The sequence below is a fragment of the Diabrotica virgifera genome, chromosome 3 (assembly GCF_917563875.1).
Source record: "Diabrotica virgifera virgifera chromosome 3, PGI_DIABVI_V3a".
Taxonomy (NCBI): Eukaryota; Metazoa; Arthropoda; class Insecta; order Coleoptera; family Chrysomelidae; genus Diabrotica; species Diabrotica virgifera.
Genome location: NC_065445.1, coordinates 205,429,679 through 205,454,406, shown reverse-complemented (window position 1 = coordinate 205,454,406; position 24,728 = coordinate 205,429,679). Strand labels below are relative to the sequence as shown.

The window sequence follows — 24,728 nt, the reverse complement described above, 5'->3', positions numbered from 1 at the left end:
GGGGCATTATATGTCTGCCACGAGACACGTGTGTTGCTAAGTGAAAAATACTATGTCTTCACATTGAAACAGTATCAAAATCATTGACCGTTTCATCCTTAATTTTTTTAATTAGAAGACTGTATTGATTTAACGCCCCCGGTAAATATAAGGTTTTTTTGTCAGTCTATTTTCCAAAGTGTTCAAAAAATGAAAATCCACAACTCGGAAACTGATCGTGAAAATGAGTTCAATTTTCATAATCGGGTGGTTCTAGGCGTCGCTGAACACGAATATCGTGTTGGAAAAACTGTAGGAAGTACCTGGTGCCGAGTATTCTGGTATTCACGTCGTTTTCTGGAGTTCTATGAAAATCCATTATGAAAATCATTGAAACTTATTATCCCGAGGTTTTTTATCTCGTACTGCGACGATGCAGTACGAGATACCTGGTGCTCAGCTTGTACGTTATCTCCTGGAGTTTTATGAAAATTCGTTATGAGGATAGTCAAAATTTGTGTTCTCGGGGTTCTTGAGATCGCTGAACCCGAATATCGGGTCGGCGAAGTTGTAAGAGGTATCTGGTGTCCGGATTGGAGAACCTGGAGTTTTAGAGAAATTCGTTATGGAAATCGTTGAAACTTGTTATCCCGAGGGTTTTAAGGTCGTTGATAACGAATATTACTTCGACGATGCTATACGAGATATAGTCGAGGAAATGAAGCTGGAAAAATGGCAAAACCTCGAAATTTTTTCGTGCAGCATCGATTTGTACAAAAATTTGGGATTAGGCTCATTTCATCCTCTAGTTCATTTTCTATATTGAGCCGTTGTACGCTTTTGGTTTTTTTAGGGTGAAAACCACCCCTAAAAAAACTACTTACCCACTACCTAAAAAATTATAAAACAACATTTTAAACTTTAATATTGTCAACATTTGGTTCTTATTAGTTACATAATGATGGTTTTATGCTTTAAGATATACTATCATAATATTTTAACCCTTAAAACCACCATTGTTGGAGCTATATATAAAAAATTACTTACCCTAAAAGAATAATTTCGGCTTGCATCGATTTACATTAAAATTTGGGATTAGGATCATCTCACCCTGTACTTTATATTCTATAACATGCACAAGGGCGTCGATTATTTTTAGGGGTGTTAACTACCCCTTATTTTCAAAAATTATATAAAAACATTGTAAACTTTATTATGGGTAAAATTTGGTTTTGATTGGCTAAAAATAATGATTGCTTTATGCTTTAGGATATATTATCATAATATTTCAATCCTTAAAATCGCCCCTTAAGAACATTATAATTTTTATAAGTAGATAATTGAATAGATTTATACAGAAAAAAAATTGAATTAAAGAATTACAAAAACATTTATTTACACAAAAATACGAATTTACAAATATGTAGAAGTATAAATACACATTTTTTTTAAGTCATCTTCCAGTATACGAACCAGTTCTGTGGTATTATACATGCATTGAAAATGTTCCACAAGCGGACTATTCGAATATTTCGAAAGAAAAACGCGTTTTATAAACGTAGCTCTTTCATTTTTGGCGATAAAAAGTTTTTTCAAAAGTAGTTTTGTAGGATTTTTCAAGAACTATAAGACTGTGTAAATTAAATTCCGTTATATCCCTTACTTTTTAATTGGGTTTGGTTTAAATGGCTCGAATAAGGGGGTGTTTCCTCGTAAATAGAGGTTTTAAACAGCTATATCTCGCTAACTGTTCACTGCAATGAAAATCTATGTACAATGTAATTTTATTTATTAAAAAGGCTATAATTTAGTAATTTATAATTTTTTGCGTATCTCCAGTATTTTCGGAGATATTTGGAAATAAACGTGAAAAACACGAAAGTGCAAAAAATTAATTTTTTTTAAACTCCAATTAATCTAAAATTTGGCCTTTTAAATAGGTAAAACTTCTTGGGTGTGTTGATAATACAAATATACAAGGAATTACAGAAAGTTGAAGACCAATTTTTAATTAGGAGGGTAGTTAGGGGGTTATTTTCACTGATTTTTTCGTAGAACAAAGCTGGTTCCGACATTTTTTTTTATCATAAATCACTCTATTTTCATGTTAGAAATTTTCTATTATTATTCTTTGAAAGGTTTAATTATATACTTGAAAATACATAAGTTAAGTTTTCCTCTAAAATGCAAAGTTTTCCCGTTATTTGGCTTTGAATATTTCAAATTATGCATTTGACGAGAAAAGCTAACTTTTAACATGCCGTATCTCGGTTTGTATTGGTCTAAAAGATATTATACAAAAAGATTTTAGTTTGTACTACTAAAAGACACAATTTTGTTATCGGAAGTTTTTTTGATTAAATGCACATTTTTCGAGGTATTCTCAAAAAAACCTCTAAGAAGTCGATTTTTTCGACGAAAAACCGTTATTTTCAAGCGCGAATAACTCGAAAAATATTAGTTTTACGAAGAAAATGTAAAAAACATTTTTTTCTTAGAATTACTTTTTACATCGATTTATATGGTTAAAATGTAATAAAAAATTACCACCCCCGAGATGGGGTGGCAACCACCCCCAAGGTTTTAGCGTACAGCGGCATGATATAGAAAATGATCCTTGGACTATTCCATACCTTCTGTGAAAATTTCAAGTAAATCCATGCTGGACGAAAAAATTGCGAGCCAAAATGCTTCATTTCCTCGACTAATAGCTGGTGCCCTGTGTCTACGTCGTCTCAGGGAACTTTACGGAAATTCGTAATTAAATTTAAAATCCATACGGAAAAATTTTCCTGTAGCTGGCTGTATACCATTAATTACAAAAATTGAAGCAAAAGATCTTCTGTGTAAAAGGTATATTAGTTTGAAAACCCCAATAAAGGGCTACATTAAAATACAGAACGTTTTCCCTCTAAACAGAGCATCATCAGTGTTCTAAGCCTAAAATATGTATAACCATAATGAGTGAAGACAAGAATAAAAATTTTTTAAAGGATGACCAAGATAAAAAATTAGGTTATACCTACAAGCTCTACATGCTAAGCCACCAAAAATACATGGGATAAAACCCTTAAAATGCCGACCAAAAGTCTTACTTTGGCATATTATTTATTAAACCCTGGCGATGGGTGAAATTTAAAGGGTATACCTCAAGGCACTATATGACTATATACCACAAGCATGTGGGTGGTTGAGTTGATTTCTCTGTCTTCACAAAGAGAAAGGTAAAAGCCAACTGATTACAGGTGACAGGTGTGAAAGCGTTTCTGACTAATGACAATAGAGACAGACAGTGTAACATGAAGTTGTGTGAACTGATATGTAGTTTGGTACACTAGCCAAAAATTTATAAAATTTATTTGTGGTAAAATTCAATAATAATAACCAACATTAAGTATTCCACATTAAGCTAACAAGAACAATATACGGAGTGAAAATAACGTTATTTTAAAACGAATTGTCAACAGGGTTCAAATGAGTGTATTACTAAAGCTAGGAAACCAACCATACATGCCATAAATTTAAAATATTATTTTGTTTTAATAGTTGAAAAAGAATAATTTGCCCATATGCTCAAATGCATTTAGGGCAGAGAAAATAAGTAGATTTTTTAAACTATTAAACATGATGAGGGCAATGTCTAGGTTGAAGTTTTTATTCTTATAAGTACCTATGTAGTCACTTGACATCCAGCACAAAGATGATTGATGTACCTGAATGAACGAAATGAAAAGTCGACAAAAATATGACTAGTGGTAGAACTATGAGGCAAGGGCTCCGTATGTCTGATATTTTAATATTAATATGGAGGATGAATTAATGTAACTAAAATTCGTACTATAGTAAAGTATATGGGGTATGTAAGGGTTACTAAACACTGATTACGAATCATAGTTGTTATAAAAGGTTTAGAATAGTTATTCTGTCCTTATACCCATGTGTATACAGTACGAAAAATGAAAGAAAACCCATGAACGAACATATAAAACACGCTGTATTTTCCTGTCACCGTGTCACACAAAAAATTGGCCGGCGCAAGTACATGTAATAATTATTGTTACATGTACTTGCGCTGGGCAATTTTCTTTGTGACACGTTGATAGGAAAATACAGCGTGTTTTATATGTTTGTTCATGAGTATTCTTTCATTTTTCCGACTGTATGTATCTAGGACAATGAAAAATTAGGTATGGTTTTCTAAGTTATTACCTTTATGGAGAAAATAAAGAAAAGAGGGTGTAGAGTAAATGTTGTTGTTTCAAATTTTTTTTATAATATTAAAAAGTTAAAGATTAGATTGATGAAAAGTAATTAAATGCAATTAAGTTGTGGAGATTGATGATTGAAATGAGAGACTGAGAGCCACAGGAGTCCGACCACCACAATCTACCAAAAAGATGAGGATGATAGGCGGGAAGATAAGATAGATAGGTGTAAATGTATGATTGAATCAGCAGAGGGTATTGTTGATGTTAATGAAATGAATGTTGTGTAGTGTTGGTTGGAAACTAGATGGAGACCCGTATAAATAGATGAAATTAGAGAATAGTGAGAGGATATAATTGAATAGTTGTGTATTATGTGACAGATAGGGTGTTTGTGACAGATAAATGACAGATAAGTGACAGATATGTAATGTGATTGTGACAGGTAGGGTGTTTAAAAATAAATGAGATTAAGCGTTAATTAAGGAGTTTTAACGAAAGATTGGTATAAATCGAGTAGTGAATAGATGTACGTTGAATGAAGGGACTGATGGTTTTAAATATTGTAGCTAGAAAAGTATAGAGGAGAAAAACAAAGAGTAATTTATGAAAATAGTTGACGGTGTACTTCTTTGTTTTTCTTTAACTATTTCCAAGTCCTCATAAAGGTCCAACCGTAGAAAGTTTTTTTGGGGAATGTTATGAATTAAAGATACGTTATCCGGGATAGGGTAACGGGTACAGTGATTGGCCACTTAAGGGATTTCAAATTGAATTAAAATTGTAAATTGGTATATTTTAATGTGAAATATTTTGTAAGGGTATTTTAATAACAATGAAATATCAAATTTTATAAAAACTCAGGTTATTTTAGTAAAAATAATATTGTACATAAAAAATTAACACAGATTTAAAAACATACAAAATTACACAATTATTGGCCATGCAAACATATTTATTGGCATATAGAATTACAGTTATTGGCCACTCAAAAAATTCCCAATTTTCTTTTTTTGTTTGTGCAGTTAGGGCACACAAAACTATTTAGATTTTCAATTTCTTGTTGTTTTTTAACACAACTACCAATATGGGAGCCTCTGACAGAAAATAAACATTTTATTCCAACTTTTGATTTAGAAATATTTTAGGAGCAAGAATAGCACAATCCTGTATACAAAAGATTATTATTTACAGATATGTTAGTGTTGTCTGATTGTTTCACCAATATATCTGAGAGAATTTGTATTTTTCATTTTCTGGATATCCCTCTGTTTTGAAAAACAACTTTCTTTTAGCCGACTCACCAGCACGTTTTTCTTTGCTGGTTTCCAAATTTGTACATTTGCTTTGGGAAGTATTCCTCAAATTTGATGAATTCTTATTGTTGGAGACATCAAAAGATACGTTATCAATTGAGGGCAGAATAGCGTTTTCCTCTACAGAATCAGGAAATTGGTTCCGTGGCAGTTCGTGGTTTTCTTTGGCGTTAATCACTTCTGTTATATGTACTCTAACTCCACTTCTCAAAGTAGTGCTTTTAATTGTATGATCAAGAAGTGTGTCTGATTTAAAAGTATTTGTCTCTACAATACCACCTGTATTTAGTGTAACATTTTCTTTATTCTTCACAACATTTTGACATTTTTTGCTCTCGGAATTGGCTCTTGTGGCAATTTTTTTTATTACTTTCTTCTTGGTTTCTTTATTTTGTTTACCTTTATTGTTTGCTTTTGCGTCAATTCGCTTTTGTTTTCGTTCTAATTTTATTTTTTCTTGTTCGTCTCTCTCTTCAATTTTACGCCTCTCTGCATTTTGACGATCTGAAGAAGTGAGCACGAAAGACAACCGTTCTGTTTGCTTTTTACCCTTTCTTTCTGGAGTTTTTGGCCAAAAAGGAATTTGTCAATTGAGGTGTCAATTTCTTTATATAATGAGTTGTCTTGATTTACTAAAGGCACATTATCGGATGTCGAGTGAATATCTAAAGTCATTGTATCTTCTGTGACAATAGTATCTTTTTGTTTGGGTTTTCTCATCTAAACTTTAATACTGCCCGGTTCTAATTTGCCTTTAATGGTTTAAATGCCGCAACATCTGCAGGCTGTATAATTCTGGTCGCATTGGGATATAATGCCACTAAAATAATTTGTAACTTTGAGCATAATTCACTGCTTTGAATGGTTAAGTGAGTTTTATGTCCATCAACGAACAAAATGACTGGAAATTTAGTGTTTTTTGCAACTAGGTACTTATATAAGACGTTTCCTATGTATTCATAGAAGTTTTCATTCTTCATCCATCCCGTATCGCTACAGCCTATGCCCCTTTCTCGAGGAACTGAACTTATAACATTACTAGGAAGTCGTTTGTATGGGTAAATAATCATCGGTTCTGTTATTTCTTCAGATGCTGCAAACCTAAACATAACCGTCAAATTAACTTTGGAGTGATGTTCTATTTGATATACATTTTTGCTTCCCTTTGCAGCCAACACTCGTTTATTTTTGGGACACAAGAGGAAGCAGGTTTCATCCCCATTAAAAACACGTGAAGGGTCTTGAAGAATATCAGTGTAACGTTTACGGTGTAAATATTCTTTGAACACCGGTGAACCATTTTCTTATATATTTTTCAGACACAACTGAACTTGCTGCTCTTACTGCTTCTGGAGTTCGCTCGCTTAAATCTGGATGTCTCTTTAAAAAGGATCTATACCAACCTCTTTCGGGCCGATTGTCAGTAAAAGGATTAGCACGTAGATTTGCATCAAGGAAACCTTTAACCGAGTCTTGTATATTTTCCACTCTTACTGGAAAACCTTTGTCTTGGCATGTTACGATACAATTCTTTAAACGATTCTCTTCCTCCAAAGAAAGAATAGGATTGGGACCAAGGTTAGTTTTTTCATTAAATTTTTCGCTTGCTCTAAACTGCAGTGTTGCTCTTGGCACATTAAATTGTTCAGCGGCTTTCCGTTGGCTCATGCCATTTTCTATGGCCTGAAAAGCAGACTGAAGATCTTGTTCTGTATATTTTTTGTGATACGTTTTATCTTTCCGGATATTTGGCATTTTTTAGTCTAAAAATAAAAATCATTTAATAGTATCTAATAATGTTATCTACAATACGGACGTTTCAAATTTGATTCAGATTTCCCGCATTGGCATTAATTTTATAACAACTAAAATAATTGTAATTTTATAAAAACGAATCCGAACAAAAAATATATTCTTATTACACATTACAGTTATTGCCCACCCTGTGGTTTAGTGATTGGCAGCCGGCCAACCACTAGTTATTGCCATAAAAAAATAAGAAAAAATGCTTGAAATATGTTGTGTTGGGCCAAACTAAGCTAAAAGAGCCTAAATTATAATAAATATTTTAATTTAAAGTAGGTACAGTAATTGGCCGGTAGGCCAATCATTATAATGCGGACATATTTAAGATACAGTGCTTGGCCACTAAAATTTACCGCCAAAAAATTATAACCTTACTATTAAAACCACCGATAACGTAAGATGTACCCCACTAAATCATCACAAAACATTAATATAAGCAGATACACAATATTATTAGCCAAGATAACTCACCTCATGAATGGCCTTCCTTAACAAATTCTTTAAAAAACTCTTAAAACTGGATGCACCTGTTAAGCTTCGAACAACACACGCTGTCACAACTAGACAATATTAACTGAGAGAGATAATGGCTAGACCAAATATATAGCAATGTTGCCGAATTGCAATGCAAATACATTTATTTCCTTATACTTTCTAAAAATCTTAATATTTCGGATTTTTGTGAAAGTGGCCAATCACTAGTGACCGGCCAACAACTGTACCCTATTAAGAGTGTGGTTGTTTTGTTTTAGATGTTGAGAAAAAGTTGATGTATTCTCTCTTTTTGTATCTGCCAGTGAACGGGAGGTAAGTGACCTACAAATTCTTCCTATATACGTGGCGTCACAATCAGAACATTGTAGTTTATAGAATCCACTGCGATTCATGTAGTTGATAGGGTCTTTAGAGTTGGAGAGACATTGGCCTAGATTGTTTTGAACTTTAAAGGAAATATGGATGTTGTCAACAGATCTTTTAATATTACCTCTAATATCTCAGGACAGACGTTCTTGGTGATATGGCAGAGAAGTATAAATAGGTCTGGTGGTCGAATCTCTGGGGAACGCAGCCTCTCTCAAGACTCTGAAATGTCTCTTATGGATAAGTTTATTTATGATGTTGGGGTCATAACCGTTGTTGAAGGCTATTTGTTTCAGGGTGATTAATTCTTTTTTGTAATCTTCTTGTGATAGGGGGGTGGTTTCTATATATAACGGTGTATATAACTGTGGAACGCTGAATATTTGTGTGAAATGTGGTGGTTGGATGAGAAGGGTATGACATGATCAGTCTGCGTTGGTTTCCTATAGATACTGAAATCGAAATGGTCGTTTAATTTGGTGATGGTGAGGTTTAATCTGGTGATGGTGATGGTGACGGTGAGGTTGTTGAAACTTATTATTCCGAGGATTTTAAGGTATCTAAACCTAAATATGAATCTTTATAATAAATAAATCTAAAAAGCTACTATTTTCATAACGAATTTCCATAAAAATCCAGAAGACGACGTAGATACCGGGCACTAGCTTCGCCGGCTCTATATTCCTTTTCAGCGACCTCAAGAACTCCCGAGTATTAAAATTGAACTTTTGTCCATGATTATTTTTCGAGCTGTGAATTTTTGTTTTATACTTTGATATGCATTTTGCAAAATCTATTTTCCGCCTACAATAATGAAATTTTTATTCCTCTCTCATGCCAATGGTCAACTTTTTACCTGACGCTTCCCCGAATCGAATCCAAAAGGATTCGTAACGATCCGTCTTACTTTAAAAAAGTTATAAGTGTAATGCTTTATTTGCTCGCCTATTATAGTAACAAATACAATAAATCAATAAAGTACGACATAAACAATAATTAATGAATGTCCCGAAATCAAAGGAGACAGGATACAATCACCTCAGAATCACCGAATTTATACTATAAGCAGCGAGCAAAAGTAAGTGTTAACAAACATCTGTCAGAGAAAACTGAAATCAGACATGAAGTAAGACAGGGATACCTATTGTAGGCAATTTTTTTAATGCCTACTTAAAAAATATCACAAGAGGTTTTGAGGGTGAAATAGCTGGAATAAAGGTAAATGGATTTCCCATTAATAACACTATAATATTATATGAGGATGATACGGTCATCTTATCTGATTAGGTATACTGAATACTTTTAGAGGGTGGTGGCCAGAATATTGGAATATGGACAAGAATACGGTCTAACAATAATGAACGTCAAGGACGAGTAGACCAACATGCAAGTCTTGAAACACTGATCAACTCCAGAAATTATTACTTCCAGGCAATCAAAATCAGAAGAGAAAAGGCTAGAGCAAATTTTATCAAACAAAAAAAATGCTCTGCACAGGAGATTTGAAGTTGGAGTTAAGAGTTAGTCTGGCTAGATGTTACATATATGTTTTCTCGACTTTGTTTTATGCTATGGAAGTGTGAACCTTAAATGCTGCATTAATAAAAAACGGAATCATTCGAGCTGTCGGTGTATTCACGGTGTGCAAGTACTTGGAAGGGATACGCGAAACGATCGTGCGCGAATAGCGGAGAAATATTGCAACTTTCTTAAATAATTCATATTGTCAATTAAAATTGTCAAATTGACGTACATTTCATACCTTGTAACGGTTTCAAATTTATCGTCTTAAAAATATTCAGTTCCGGCCCTGTGTTGACGAGGAGTTATATGAAGGCGTCGGGCTGCGGAATCTTTTTGTTTAGATCTGTGACCTAATGAGTGCACGTATTATATTTTCGGCATATTTTCAAAGCAAAGCTTTTTGAGTCGAAAATGTTTATCTAATAAATTCTTTCCTAGAGATAACGTCTTTATTTGTCGATAAAATTCTTGAGGTTGTTCTGAAGCTATTTTCTTGTGGCATTTTTACAATTTTAACTATTTAGAATGGGAAATAAGCCACAATATTATTAAAAAATGATTTTTATTAACGTTTCGACGCCCAAATCGGGTGCCGTTGTCAAAATACAAAATACTATTAATATAAACAAAAATGTTGTTGCTTAGTAAAAAAATTCTTCTAATAATTTATTTAATTTGACTCATTTATATCGGCAATTCAGATACATATGATACATTTTAAAGTAGAAGACTTTAAAATGATATTGCCAATATTTATGAGTTGCGTTCCTGGGACGACTTTACTGAAAGATAGTTCATTCGATTACATGAAATCAACCCCAACTCAAGAATATCCGTCACAAAAAAATCATAGCATGTGATCTGCCTTTAAAAAGACAACCACATGCAACGGTGACATTAAAATTCTCGCGTTAGAGATCTCATAGTAAATCACGAGGGAAAACCAGGAAAAACCTCGTGATACTATCCCGACATCGTAAGTATTTGGTCTTACATTTAATTTATTCTCAAAATTAATACCAAATTCTGACTTTACTATAATTTTGTTTAAATTATAAATAATATCAATAATACATGGGTATATAAGTAATACTAAAATATAAAATATGTACTAACTCGACTATTGACTTACTAATTGTGGTATTTTCTTTCTATTGACTTCCTCTTTCAGTATGGGTATCCACATCCTACTGCATTCCACCGAGGAATTTGCGACAAAATTGGTTTCGTTTAGCATAATTAGAGCCGCTTCTTTGATTTTTCTCTTTTTACTATCTGTTTCTTTCAGGACTATACTTGAATCTCTCCACTGAACTCTATGTTCATTATCCCATGCATGTTGACATATTTGAGATCTATCAAATTCTCTATTTTTAATATAAGATTGATGTTCACTTATTCTAACGTTTAATGGTCTTGATGTTTCACCTATATAAAACTGTTCGCATTCACAAGGTATTTTATAAATACAATTCTTTGTCCTTTCTTGTTCATTGTTAGGTTTAGTTTTAGATAGAATAGATCTCAATGTATTGGTTGTTTTGAATGTTGTTGAAATGTTGAATTTATTTCCTATTGTTTTAAGTTTCTCGGATAGTCCTTTTATGTATGGTATTGATATTTTCCTCGTATTATTTCTTGTGAATGTTGTAGGATGCCGTTCTATGTTGTTCTGGTCCATTCGATCCAATCTTGACAATTCCTTATTTATAAACGATAAAGGATAATCATTTTTTAATAAAACAGATGTTAAGAATTGTTTTTCTTCTAAAAAGGAATTTTCGTTAGAACAAGTAATTTTGGCTCTATCATATAAGGATTTTGTGATTCCCTTTTTAACGTTGATGTTGTGATTTGATTTGTAATTGAGATATCTGTTGGTATGTGTTGGTTTTCTATACACTTGAGTCTCATATCCAGTATCCTTCTTTAAGACTAAAACATCGAGGAAAGGTAGGGTGTTATTATATTCCTTTTCCATTGTAAATTTTATTGTCTCTTCTTGATCGTTTATAATATTCAGGAATGTATCCAACAATTCTGATCTATGAGGCCATATTGAAAACACATCATCTACATATCTCCACCATACAGTGGGTTTTAAATTTTGTTTAGAAATGATATCAGCTTCGAAATCCTCCATAAATATATTAGCCAATAATGGAGATAAAGAGGAGCCCATTGCTAGACCAAAATTTTGTTTATAAAATTCATTATTTAGTTGAAAATAGGTATTATTAGTACATAATGTCAATAACTCCATTATAGCTGATGCATTTAGTTTTGTCCTAGTTGTCAATGTATCATCATTCTCTAATTTCGTTTTGATTATGTTTAAAGTTTTATCTAATGGCACATTTGTAAATAAACTGTTTATGTCAAAACTTACTAAAATATTATTTGGATTAAACTCAATAGTTGATAATTTGTTTACAAAATGTTTTGTATTTTTTATAAATGTGTCATCATTATTAGCAAATGGTTTTATAATGTTTAATAAAAATTTTGATAGTTCACTACAAGGAGAACTGATGGTACTACAAATGGGTCTAAGTGGTATGTTCGCTTTATGAATTTTCGGTACTCCATAAAAATGTGGTGACTTACTGTAATGAGGTGTAATTAATTTTCTTTGATAGTATGTTAGATCATTTTTAAATTTGAATAAAGTTCTATAGATTTTGTTTTCCAGTGTTTTCGTTGGATCCTTCGTTAATTTGGTATAAGGTCCATTTGTAATTAGATCTGTAATTTTGTCCTCGTATTGTATTTTATCCATTATTACAGTTGCATTTCCTTTATCCGCTGGTAGGATCGTTATATTTTCTAACGAAAATTCCTTTTTAGAAGAAAAACAATTCTTAACATCTGTTTTATTAAAAAATGATTATCCTTTATCGTTTATAAATAAGGAATTGTCAAGATTGGATCGAATGGAACAGAACAACATAGAACGGCATCCTACAACATTCACAAGAAATAATACGAGGAAAATATCAATACCATACATAAAAGGACTATCCGAGAAACTTAAAACAATAGGAAATAAATTCAACATTTCAACAACATTCAAAACAACCAATACATTGAGATCTATTCTATCTAAAACTAAACCTAACAATGAACAAGAAAGGACAAAGAATTGTATTTATAAAATACCTTGTGAATGCGAACAGTTTTATATAGGTGAAACATCAAGACCATTAAACGTTAGAATAAGTGAACATCAATCTTATATTAAAAATAGAGAATTTGATAGATCTCAAATATGTCAACATGCATGGGATAATGAACATAGAGTTCAGTGGAGAGATTCAAGTATAGTCCTGAAAGAAACAGATAGTAAAAAGAGAAAAATCAAAGAAGCGGCTCTAATTATGCTAAACGAAACCAATTGTGTCGCAAATTCCTCGGTGGAATGCAGTAGGATGTGGATACCCATACTGAAAGAGGAAGTCAATAGAAAGAAAATACCACAATTAGTAAGTCAATAGTCGAGTTAGTACATATTTTATATTTTAGTATTACTTATATACCCATGTATTATTGATATTATTTATAATTTAAACAAAATTATAGTAAAGTCAGAATTTGGTATTAATTTTGAGAATAAATTAAATGTAAGACCAAATACTTACGATGTCGGGATAGTATCACGAGGTTTTTCCTGGTTTTCCCTCGTGATTTACTATGAGATCTCTAACGCGAGAATTTTAATGTCACCGTTCATGTGGTTGTCTTTTTAAAGGCAGATCACATGCTATGATTTTTTTGTGACGGATATTCTTGAGTTGGGGTTGATTTCATGTAATCGAATGAACTATCTTTCAGTAAAGTCGTCCCAGGAACGCAACTCATAAATATTGGCAATATCATTTTAAAGTCTTCTACTTTAAAATGTATCATATGTATCTGAATTGCCGATATAAATGAGTCAAATTAAATAAATTATTAGAAGAATTTTTTTACTAAGCAACAACATTTTTGTTTATATTAATAGTATTTTGTATTTTGACAATGGCACCCGATTTGGGCGTCGAAACGTTAATAAAAATCATTTTTTAATAATATTGTGGCTTATTTCCCAATCTAAATAGTTAAAATTCTTGAGAGTTCGGTTCTCAGATTTGACCGTTTGAGTCTGAGTAAGCAATTTCTTCGCGGGCATTGTAGCATTACAAATTTCTGCTACAATGTTTTGTAAATATTATGCATTAATTTTATATCCTATCCCAAGAAAAATATCTAATTTATTTTGTGAGTTTATAATATATCATTAGAATATTCTGAACCGCCCCTGGTTCTGAGTATAACGGTTTATTTCACAACATTGAAAAACGTTAGGAAATTTCCTGTTTGTTTGTGTAAGTAAACATTCATTATTCTAGAATGAATCCTTGAAAAGGATTAATACTTGTAACGTCCACCCTGAAGTTTGACCCCGAGTAACTATCGCACCGGTTTTCCCAAGTAGTTTAGTCCAGATTCCTCTTGTCTTGTCCCTAGAAACTGTTTCAAGTCTTTTAGTGCCCCCGAAGCTGTTTCAGTCTTTTAGTTCCCACTAAAGAGCCCATTTTTATAATTTTTGTAATCGAATGTTAATAATTTTTCCAAAGAGGTATAAGTATGTACACATGGTATTGTGGTGTTGATTTGGTCATGCTGCTGATTGTATAGGCATGTACCATTTCATACATCATAATGTATTTACATTGTAAACCCCATATTATATAAACCGTAGTATACTTTTATTGTATTTTATGTATCGTACAACAGAATTTTATGTTAAATATTGTGACGTACTTACTGTATAGTATTGATATTGTACCCATGATGAAAGCATTGATTTGATTTTATGAAAATATTGATAAAATATATAGAAAAACAATTGAGTAAAAAGTAAGGTAAAAAATTAAAAAAAAAAAAAAAAAATTTGGTTTAAATTTTTTTGAAAATTTTGGTAAAAGTTCCTATTAAAATGTTTTTAATATTGAATCCACTTATATAAGAGTATAACAATATTTTATGTTATATTTTTTTGCATGCATTCTTATAGATCAACAGTTTTTTACAGAATAAACGTTTTTTGTGATTTATTGATTTGGTCGTTTGAGTAGATGTATGATATTGTTGGTATGGTCCGTGTATGAGCTAATCCGGTATTGTCTGTATGTGTGAGTAAGTCCCTTGATTTTCCAGCGAAGCCTATCTCTATTGGGTATGTTATGCCACAGGTTAGTTGGAGAAGTCACCCTTGAAGAAGTAACCCCATGAAGAAGTGAAGAGGGAAACCGTGGCGAGGCCCCTCCACTTGTTCATGAAGAAGTAAACTCCTTGTTTTTTTTTAAGCAGCCAGGAGAAAAGCTGTCACTGTTAGATTTGAAGATAGCGTTATCTGTCGACACTGTTTTGAAATAACTGTCATGATGATAAAAAGTGAAGAGGGAAACCGTGGAGAGGCCCCTCCACTTGTTTGTGTTGGCCTTGTTTTTTTGACTAATCTATCTTTGTAGGTGTCAAAAGGATGCCAATGATTAGTTGAAAGGGGCTTGAGAAGTGAAGAAAAAAATAGTAGTTGAACTGAAATGATGTATGTTTTCTTGTATCTGGCATATCACAAGTGTAATACTCGTGATGAGGAAGTGTTGTTCAGTTGTCTGGGAATACTCCCATTAGTAGTCGGAGCAAGAACGGTTTATCTTGTGTAAGCTCATATAAGAACCAAGTTTCAATATTATTTGTGTTTGTAAGCCCATGTATATGGAGTATGACTAGAAGTCCTTGAGTCTTTTGTTCCCTGCTTGTTTGTCTATCCCTGTTTTGTCTGGAAATTTTAGAGTCTGTTATCCCGTAATGTTTGTTAGCCCATGTCCGTGATGGAGTTTGATTTTTTTTGGCGAATAGTTCGTTGACCTCTCTTGTGTTTGTTGATTGAAAGTAGGCCAAGAGCAGAAGCTGTGACAAGGCTAGTGAGCTTAGGATCTGGCCGCGTTGAGTACAGGTGAAGCTTGCTTTCGGTCGATAAATGGAAGTGGTCGTTCGTCGGAACTGTCATTCTTTCCAATGTCACTTTGGTCTTTCCCTTGTGTGTTTTTTTCATCGCTGTTTTGAAAAAGTAGTCTAACCCCAGTTTGGAAGAGTGAAGTCTACTCATGTTTTGGAAAAATAAAGTCTACCCATGTTTTGGAGGAGTAAGATCTACTCATGTTTTGGAAAAGTAAGGTCATATCCCCGGTTTTGAAAAATAAAGCCTATCCCAGTTAGTGATTTGAAAATGAGAAAGTTGTCTTGTGAACTTTCATAAAAAGCTTTTATGTCCTAGATTGGACTTTGGATTGGAAACGTAATGATTTAGTATTTCCTATGTCATGAGTTACGTTTATTTTTTTTTGGTCTTATTTAAAAGGTTTGATATACCATTTGAATCCAGTATACTAGTCTTTTTGGTCTTTTGTTGTTGTCACACGCACCCCCCTTGTTGGTTTTGTTTGAATAAGTTGTTGAGATAAGTTATTTGTGACATTTTATCTCAACGAGGTATTTAGACTGGATTGTCTAAATCCTCCTTTTGCTGAACCGTTGCCGAATTGTCCTGTGAAACTCGCTAGGTGTTTAGTGGAGTTTAAGCAGATGCCTATCTGCTGAGCCTAAAGCTCAAATGATTTGTTAGTTTTTGAAAACCAGTCCCGGTTAGGCAACGAGGTGATGAGGCTGTGTCTGCCTTGGTATATGGTATATGTTATATGATATATATAATATATATCACTTGTGTTACTGTTGTGGATGTCAGCGAGGTCCACACAGGGCACAAGATTAGTTTCTTCCCCAAGACACAGAAACTCTTGTCACCTACAGTTCATTTAGAGTCTTTAAACATTTAAGTCTACTCGACTTTAAAGAGTCTGGCGATTGATGGCACGCTAGCCCACTCCCTAACGATGTTTTTGTTTTTGTTTAATCCCCACTAGCCATTATTTAAATATTTTGGTATTGTTGTCCTGTCACACCCAAGATGTCAATGTTGGATTTTTGTTGTTATCGAAAACTGAATAGATAATCCAGTTTCCTCTCTTCCGAGGAGGATATTGTAGCCTTACATATTTCTGCTACAATGTTTTGTAAATAGTATCCATTAATTTTATATCCTATCCCAAGAAAAATATCTAATTTATTTTGTGAGTTTATATATCATTAGAATATTCTGAACCGCCCCTGGTTCTGAGTATAACGGTTTATTTCACAACATTGAAAAACGTCAGGAAATTTTCTGTTTGTTTGTGTAAGTAAACATTCATTATTCTAGAATGAATCCTTGAAAAGGTTTGGTATTTTTCCCTTTCTTTTGAGCGCGAAGCATCTTTTAGTTTTATTGGTCTGAATTTTGAAAGACCGTTGAGTTGTTGTTGGCGATTGGTCAATATCTTGGTCGAGAAATGCTTCGGCTCGACGCACGAGGAGAATTTTCGGAAGGTAAGGCACGCCGCCGAAACGAATAGTTAGTTCTAAAAGTATGTTTGAGGGATGAACATATCTTTTTTAGTAGAACTCAACAGACTCGCAGAAACGCACTTTACCGGTTTAAAATGGCTTCTTTCGTTATGGTAAAGAAGAAAAGACTTGCAAATTGTCCTATAAACATTAAGGAATATTGTTGCAAAGTTTCACAGCAATTAGTTGGATATATTTGTGTGAAACAATATTATTGTGACGCAGTTTTGTTTGCCGGTAGAAAAGTGCGTGGTTCCTGTCTTTTCCAGTTTTTTATGATGTTATGGTAACATTCCTGTATTGAAGTACAGTGGAACCCCGATAAGTCGGCCCCGATAACCCGGAAGTCCGGCTAACCCGGACCGATTTTCATCAGATAAACATTTTGATTTTCAGTATTTTGTATTTTTCAATTTAATTGTGGCTTATTTCCAATCAAAATAGTTAATTATCAGACAAACCTTTCAACAATAAAAATGTATGTAATATAATATTTGAGAGATAATGTATACTTATGTGTGTAATTTGAACTATACGATATTAAAAATGACTCATAGCACACGCCGCAGAAACAACAGCCACCTGTCTGTAGTATATATTCCTTTTTATTTCAAACTGTCAGCATTGTTTAGGAAAGACTATTTAAAAATTATTTTATAAACAATGGTCTTTAGTATTGTGTGTCTTGTATTGTTCGCTTCCATTTGCTTACGTTTGGGTTTGGTGTTTTTTTTAGTAATTTTAATGAGTAGGCAGGTACTGTGCATATTTATAAATATATTTCATGTTATTTCAATTCTAACGGAGTTTATCTGTAAGTATACCGTATTTTGTTAATTTTTACCATATTCTCCGGCTATCTCGGATTTTCGATAACCCGGATCGGTCGCGGTCCCGATTAATCCGAGTTATCGAGGTTCCACTGTACCCCGATGATATTTTATTTGGTATCAACTTATCCTGTTTCCTATTTGGTTAAAATTGAATGTCTTTCCTCCCAGCCCCGTCTAGAATGGAAAATTTTGGTTAAGTTCCAAGTGTGACATGTGACGAAGGATTTTGTTTTAAAAATAGAGGTATGAAATAATGTTTATTTTAATTAAATTCCAAGTGGATATGAATTTGGTAAAGATTTTAAATATTTAAATAGTTTGTTTTCAACATGGTAATGGAAAGTTTTATGTAAATTAAATAAAATGGCAGTGACTTTTGACAGCCATAAGTCAAATTTTTGTTTAGAGATACACTGCTAAAAATAAGGTTAAGAATTGTAAAACCATATATTTGTTTTATTTATTCATTTCTTGTTTGAGAATATGTATGTTCTCAAAGTAAAAATAATAAGGTCTAAAGGTTTGAATAAACATTGTAAAATGTACCTATTTTTATTTCTGTAACCTCTTTTTAAAAAATTATTAACCAGATGTCTGATACAAATGAAATAAGTTTTAGAATAAAGAAAATAAATGGCATAGAAGCCATATGATGATAAATCATAGACCAGTTTGACCCAACGAGGAATCTAAGATGAATGTCCCCCAATTTGGTTCCCATAAGTACGGAATATGTCCAGTAAGTACTCGATATGTGAATTTGAGGATTTTTTAAACGGCGTCCAAATTTCTTTAAATAGTAGGAAAGTCCTCAAGTCTGTGTAAGTATCCTTTGCTTATTTGGTTATGTAGTTAGTCTTCTTTAAACCCTCTTACCCCCCCCCTAACGATTCTACGACCTGCCAACGCACAAAAAAATGAGCTGCCGTATGCATGAAGCTTTATGTGTCTGTTGCTTCTACTAGCCCCATTCCGACCCAAAGTATCTATATAATTAGTTCTATCCCTGATCCCATTAGAGCAGACATGTAAAACGCTTCAGCATGAAAAGTCTGTTTGCGGAGAATCAGCGATTTTCTATTGGCGAAAAAGAATGATGATGGATCAGTAGGATGGTCTTAGAAAGATACCCTTGTTTTTTATTGGATATAACTGTCTGATGTTTATTAGAATGGGAGGCGAATTTTTTTTGAGAGAAGGAACCTGCTCAGAAATTGAGATAGGGAAGAGTCAACATCGAGCACTGAGAGTGTACAGTCATAGACCGATATGGTCTAGGAAACAGTTTTTTTTGTTTTGTGAGATGTAGTGATTCTCGATTCAGTATGTTTTCTTAGTTAGAAAACAAACGTGGTTATAGTGATTACCACGAGAATATGTTCTGTGTCTAGTTGTCTAGTGCATTAAAAAGAATAGCTTCATTATGTTGTTCTTAAGAAGAAATAAATACAAGTTCGCGGAACGAGTTTCTCCAACTCCATAATAAGATAAAGACACTCAATTTTTTTTAACAAAATTTGTACTATGTTCAAATGAACAGTGCCTACATTGTTCCAATGTGGAATGTTCTATAATAATCAACCATTAGCAGTTACTTTTTTTGCTACTAAAACAAAAGCTTTGGAGTTCTGTTCTCATACTATAAAATGCTGTGAATTAGTACTATAACTCAAACATTTGTAAAGTGATAAGTGAAATGTGTTGAACAACAACAGTTCCAGCTGAGCTAAACCAGATCTATGTAGCTCTAATCATCACTGCAGTCCAGGTCATCAGGTACTCATAATAAACTGTTTATTTTTTTTCCTTCGAACAATCGTAATCGCGAAAGACTTAATTTTACCAAAATCATTTCAATTCATTTTTAATTTTTAATTTTTTTTTTAATAAACAACTATTATGTTATAACTTTTATTGGCATTTTCTTTTGCACACTTTATCTATTTTCCTTCTTGTTGGAGAGAAGTACAGACAAATTTACGACCGCAATGGTCAGTACAAACTTACATTAAATGGATCGACATTGCAAGTAATTTTCTTTAATTTTGGAACATTGCAGTATTATTTTGATTTACTAATGGCGCCCAATATTATCTTTTAATTATTAATGTTATTTTAAAACCCACCCCTAAAATCTCTGAAGAATGTAGCTTACCGGAGCATACACAAAAGTAGCGGAATAGAACATCACGCCTAAGACCTATATAATCACACTGTTTTATTTTTTTTTTATTTTATTTTCTATTTTACTTAACGCTACTTAATGTTTGACACATACAGCGTTATGTCAAATACTTTTTTGTTTAACCGTCTAGGCTTTTGTTTTCATTCACGGTACAACCTATTGTCATTTCCTCAAGAAGAGAAATTATATATTGCTCCACAATATTGATATGATATGCAATTATTAAAGGTAAATTTAATTAATTGTATTTTGCTGGCAGTACTGCATTTTAATAACTAATTTTATTTACTACATACAATTGTTTACGTTTTAGTAACATAACTTAATCTTATTTTTTCTTCTTATTATTCTTTTTGGACCATGGCCTTGACAATTATCCAGTAACCAGGACCATATGATTGGCCAATATAATTAAAAGTGCGAATAAAAGTGCAGATATACCGATGCTCCTGGACGATTACTCTTCATTTAATCCCTAGTTTAAATATTTAAAAATCGTTTTTGCTCTTCTTAATAATTTTGCATTTTGCTGTTGCGTCATTCTTCTTCTGGACCGGCGAATTTGTCCTCAAACAACTTCTTGGGCATTTTCTATATACGCTTAGGGTAGGTTTTATAGTGGGGAGAAAATTTAAAAATAGATTAATAATATCATGGGAATGTTAAAATCATAACAAATTGTATGAATAAAAAATATTAAGATAGAAAAGTAAGCTTAACGTTTTGTTTTTATTGTATCTCTATCCTATGAGCATTCAAGAATCTGGTCAAAGATAAACAAATATAATTAAACATATTTATAGTGGAAATTGTTCTCTGAAAAATGCTCTACAAAATTGCTAAAATGTTATTTTATTGTAAAATGAACTAAAAAAAAGTTATAACCTCCAAAAAGAAACTTGTTAAAAAATTATTACTTATTTTTGTTTATATCTTTTTTGTTGGTCACTTGACGATAAAAAGTAATAGAAACAAAATTGTAGAAACTTTAATTTGCTACATTTTATGTTTAATTATATTTTCAGTAGGGTTGGTTGTTTACGAGATATAGAGCGAAACCCCTTTGCACGCCTCTTCTAAGATGGCGACCGGGGGACAAGGTGGTGACCCCAAAAACTTGAACTTAAGCTTCTACTGATCCCCCCTACACATTAGAAAAATAAAATTGACTTTTTCAACCAATTCAATGTATGGCCTAAAAAATGTAACATTTCAATGAACTAAAATCAATTATTATCCACTTCAGAGACAAGTCTTTTACAATTGCTAGTGCGCAAGATTGCGTGTAGGTATGTGATCATGGCATCAGACAAAATCTGTTTGCCACAAAACATGTAAATTCTTAATTATTTTAAATGTTTTCATGTTGTCTATTTCTTTATATTATTATACCACTATTTTTGCATTTCTGATAAAATTGATGATGGAATAAGTATCGATTTATCCGAGGAAGACAGGAGAGCTGTAATATTTGGCGGCAATGAAAACTCATGCTGAATTAGTTCGTGATACAATATTGAGGAAAATTGAGAGTTCAGAGAACATTCTAGAAGTATATGATTAAATCACTAATTGATACATTGTCACGCCCACATAACAAGTTCATGTTCTTAGTAGATTCATAGAACATACTTTTCAGAAAAAGTATATACTAAGAATATGCGTAATTACCATTGCGAATATGCATAGCACATACCGGGTATATACTACATTACAGTACTTAAACGTTCTATGTATATACTTAGAATGTACTACCGCACTTCTTTTCAGTATATACTAAGAATATACTTTTTAGAACTTTCCAAGGACGTGCTACAAACCTTCTCTTTATATACTTAGAACGTACTACCGCACATCTTTTTAGTTTATACTAAGAACGTACTTTTAAGGATATTCCAAGGAAGTGCTATAAACCTTCTATTTATATACTTAGAACGTACTACTGCACATCTTTGTATTAGAAGAATATATTTTTAAGGATATTCTAAGAAAGTGCTATCAAGTGCTATATTGCTCAGAAGTATGTTTTCAGCATCACCTAATCTCATCTTAGGTTCTACTGGTTCTACCAAATACCTATTATATTTACATATTTTAATGGCAAATGAGAATGTAGTTAGTACCTTCATTCTGCAATATTACTTAAAAAGTAAGTACATATTTATAAATTTTAGTTGTCTATATAAACTATTATATTATAATATTTAGCTACACTAAACTATGTATAACTAAAATTTATATACTTATATGTACTTACTTATATGTATTTATTAAATAATATTGAGTTTCCAAAATAGATTATACCTATTTTGAAGCACCGCAAACAAATTTGTTATTTAAATAAAGATATTATGTATGTTCTTTAGTCCTAGTACTTTATTATCATTCCTCTTCATCCTTAACACTGCTACACTGCACACTGCATAGATACATATTTTCGATTTCATGTTTTACCGTTGTTTCCTACCCTGATCCATTCAGGTAAGAAATGGTCAGAAAGACGGGGTTAGGGGGATATGTATTGTGGAAGTGGAATAACAACATTGGTGCAGCACCGGTGAGTGTTGCCAAACGGAGGGAAATTTCACTTTTTGCGGGAATTTTCAACATAAAAGGTGATATAGGGAAAAGTTAACTCAAAAGGGAATTTTTGTTCCAGTCCAAATTGTAAAATATTAAAAAAATCAAAATATTTGAAAATAATTAAACATATCTTCTCAGATTTTGTAAACAGGAGGAAGTTTTTTTTATAAAAGTGGGAATTTTTAAGGTTGACGGAAAAAGCTTACTCGATGGTTGGCAACACCAATGCCTTTGGTTGTGGGAGTGTATTTTGGCATGCTTTGGTTCTGGAATGGCCCGTATCACAGCCTCCCGTATTGAATTGAATGTACCTAAATTCAAATTCCAACGATGTAAAAATACTCGTGATAAACTCGAAATGGTAAAGTTATTTCAATTATGAAAACGAATTTTTAATAATAAACGTTATTATAATTAATGTTTAAACTTTTTTACCATACAACAATTTTGAAATGAAATTCGTCCAATACTACCTACATACATAAATTTTATTAATTATTCTAAAATATAACGAAGTTGATAATCTATAAGGCTAATATTGTACTTCCTATACATACATATTATTTTTAAGATATTTTAAAAGTATCTACTTATAAGTATGTGCTAAGAATATTCGATAAAGGTGTATTCTAAGAATAAACTTCTACGACTATTCCGAGTTACTACGTACACGAATGTACTCAGTATATTCGGTACGAGAATATACTTTAAAGTATATGCAAAAAACATGAAATTTAGAATGTTTTTTAAGGTACATGCTATGCTTGTACTACGCATATACTAAAAAGAATATACTCCGACGAATGTTGGTAGTATATGCTTAGAACATGATACGAACATCATTGTTATGTGGGCGACTACATACCGGAGAGTTAAGTATTCCAATTTTATATAAGTGAGATGGAAAGCGACCATGGTTAAATTTTAAACGAGTATTTTTAATACTTTTAAATGCGCAAGATTATGAGAATTAGTTCCTTTCGAGTTATGTGTATTGTGTATTTACAACTAAGTGTAAAACTGAAAAACTTACTTTTCTAAAGCTGTGATAAATTCCACTTCTTCTGAGTTTTGAATATTCATATTTAATCCAAGCGTTGTTGCTAAAAAATAAACAAAATGTTATATTATAAGTTATAATATAATGTTATAAATATGTTAATGTTATAAATATTATAAGAGTAGTACAGAAAATATAGCGTTTTTAACATTTACCACATACTATATCCATTGTGCAATGAGATACCAATTTCAACATTGGCACTTTTTTGTTTTCCACCTCTTTTTGAAGCACAATCGTAAATTGTTCTGCTTTATTCCAAAATATATCCTGATATGCCTCTAATATTTTTTGATTAAAAGATGGGATTATAGTTTTGCGGTGCGTTCTCCATTTTTTAGCTAAGAATAATTTTTTTTAATATTTTTTTCAGACGGGATAAGCTCCAATTATTAACCTACCTCCAACAGTAACTAGACCTTCCCCGACGTCACTCATGAACTGATAGACATGATCTTTATTCAAAGCTGATCGACTCGTTAATATCTTTTCAATATATTCTGGTTTTGATACTAAATAGTAAAGTCTAGGTCCAAACCAAATTGTAGCTACTTGGGGATAAGAAGTTTGTATGTCTATCACACGCTGTAGTATCACTGAAAAACATGAGGTATACAAAAATAAATAAGATATGTTTCTTCTTTTCTTATCCTATTTTAATTTGGTCATTAATGTGTAATGTACACACACCCAAACTTATATGGAATCACCACGTATTTCAAAGTTATATTTAGTTCTTTTCAAAAAACTTGTTATTGTTGCGAAGAATAAAGGGTTTAATTGAAAATTAACAAATATATATAAGACAATCGGATAGTACAGCTCGGTACGGTATACATTATTTGCTGGAATTGCAAATTGAACGAAAATAAATAAACTAACTTTTGC

The 24,728-nt window shown here is 32.2% G+C and overlaps 1 protein-coding gene across 20 annotated transcripts in view; it reads right to left on the bottom strand.

Annotated features, from left to right (window-relative positions):
- The window catches only part of LOC126882335 (cytochrome P450 4C1-like), a 389,204-nt gene that overhangs the window by 271,378 nt on the left and 93,098 nt on the right, over positions 1-24,728 (bottom strand). For 9 of the 20 annotated variants that reach the window (XM_050647215.1, XM_050647221.1, XM_050647224.1 and 6 more), the window contains exons 3-5: positions 24,242-24,436; positions 23,996-24,181; positions 23,814-23,883 (exon numbers count right to left, since the gene is read on the bottom strand). The exons of 5 other annotated variants lie outside the window; for them this stretch is intronic. In XM_050647215.1, the coding sequence (XP_050503172.1) occupies positions 23,814-23,883; positions 23,996-24,181; positions 24,242-24,436 (451 nt within the window). The remainder of the gene's footprint in view (positions 1-23,813; positions 23,884-23,995; positions 24,182-24,241; positions 24,437-24,728) is intronic. 6 more of the 20 variants (XM_050647230.1, XM_050647229.1, XM_050647233.1 and 3 more) reach the window with 4 other exon arrangements.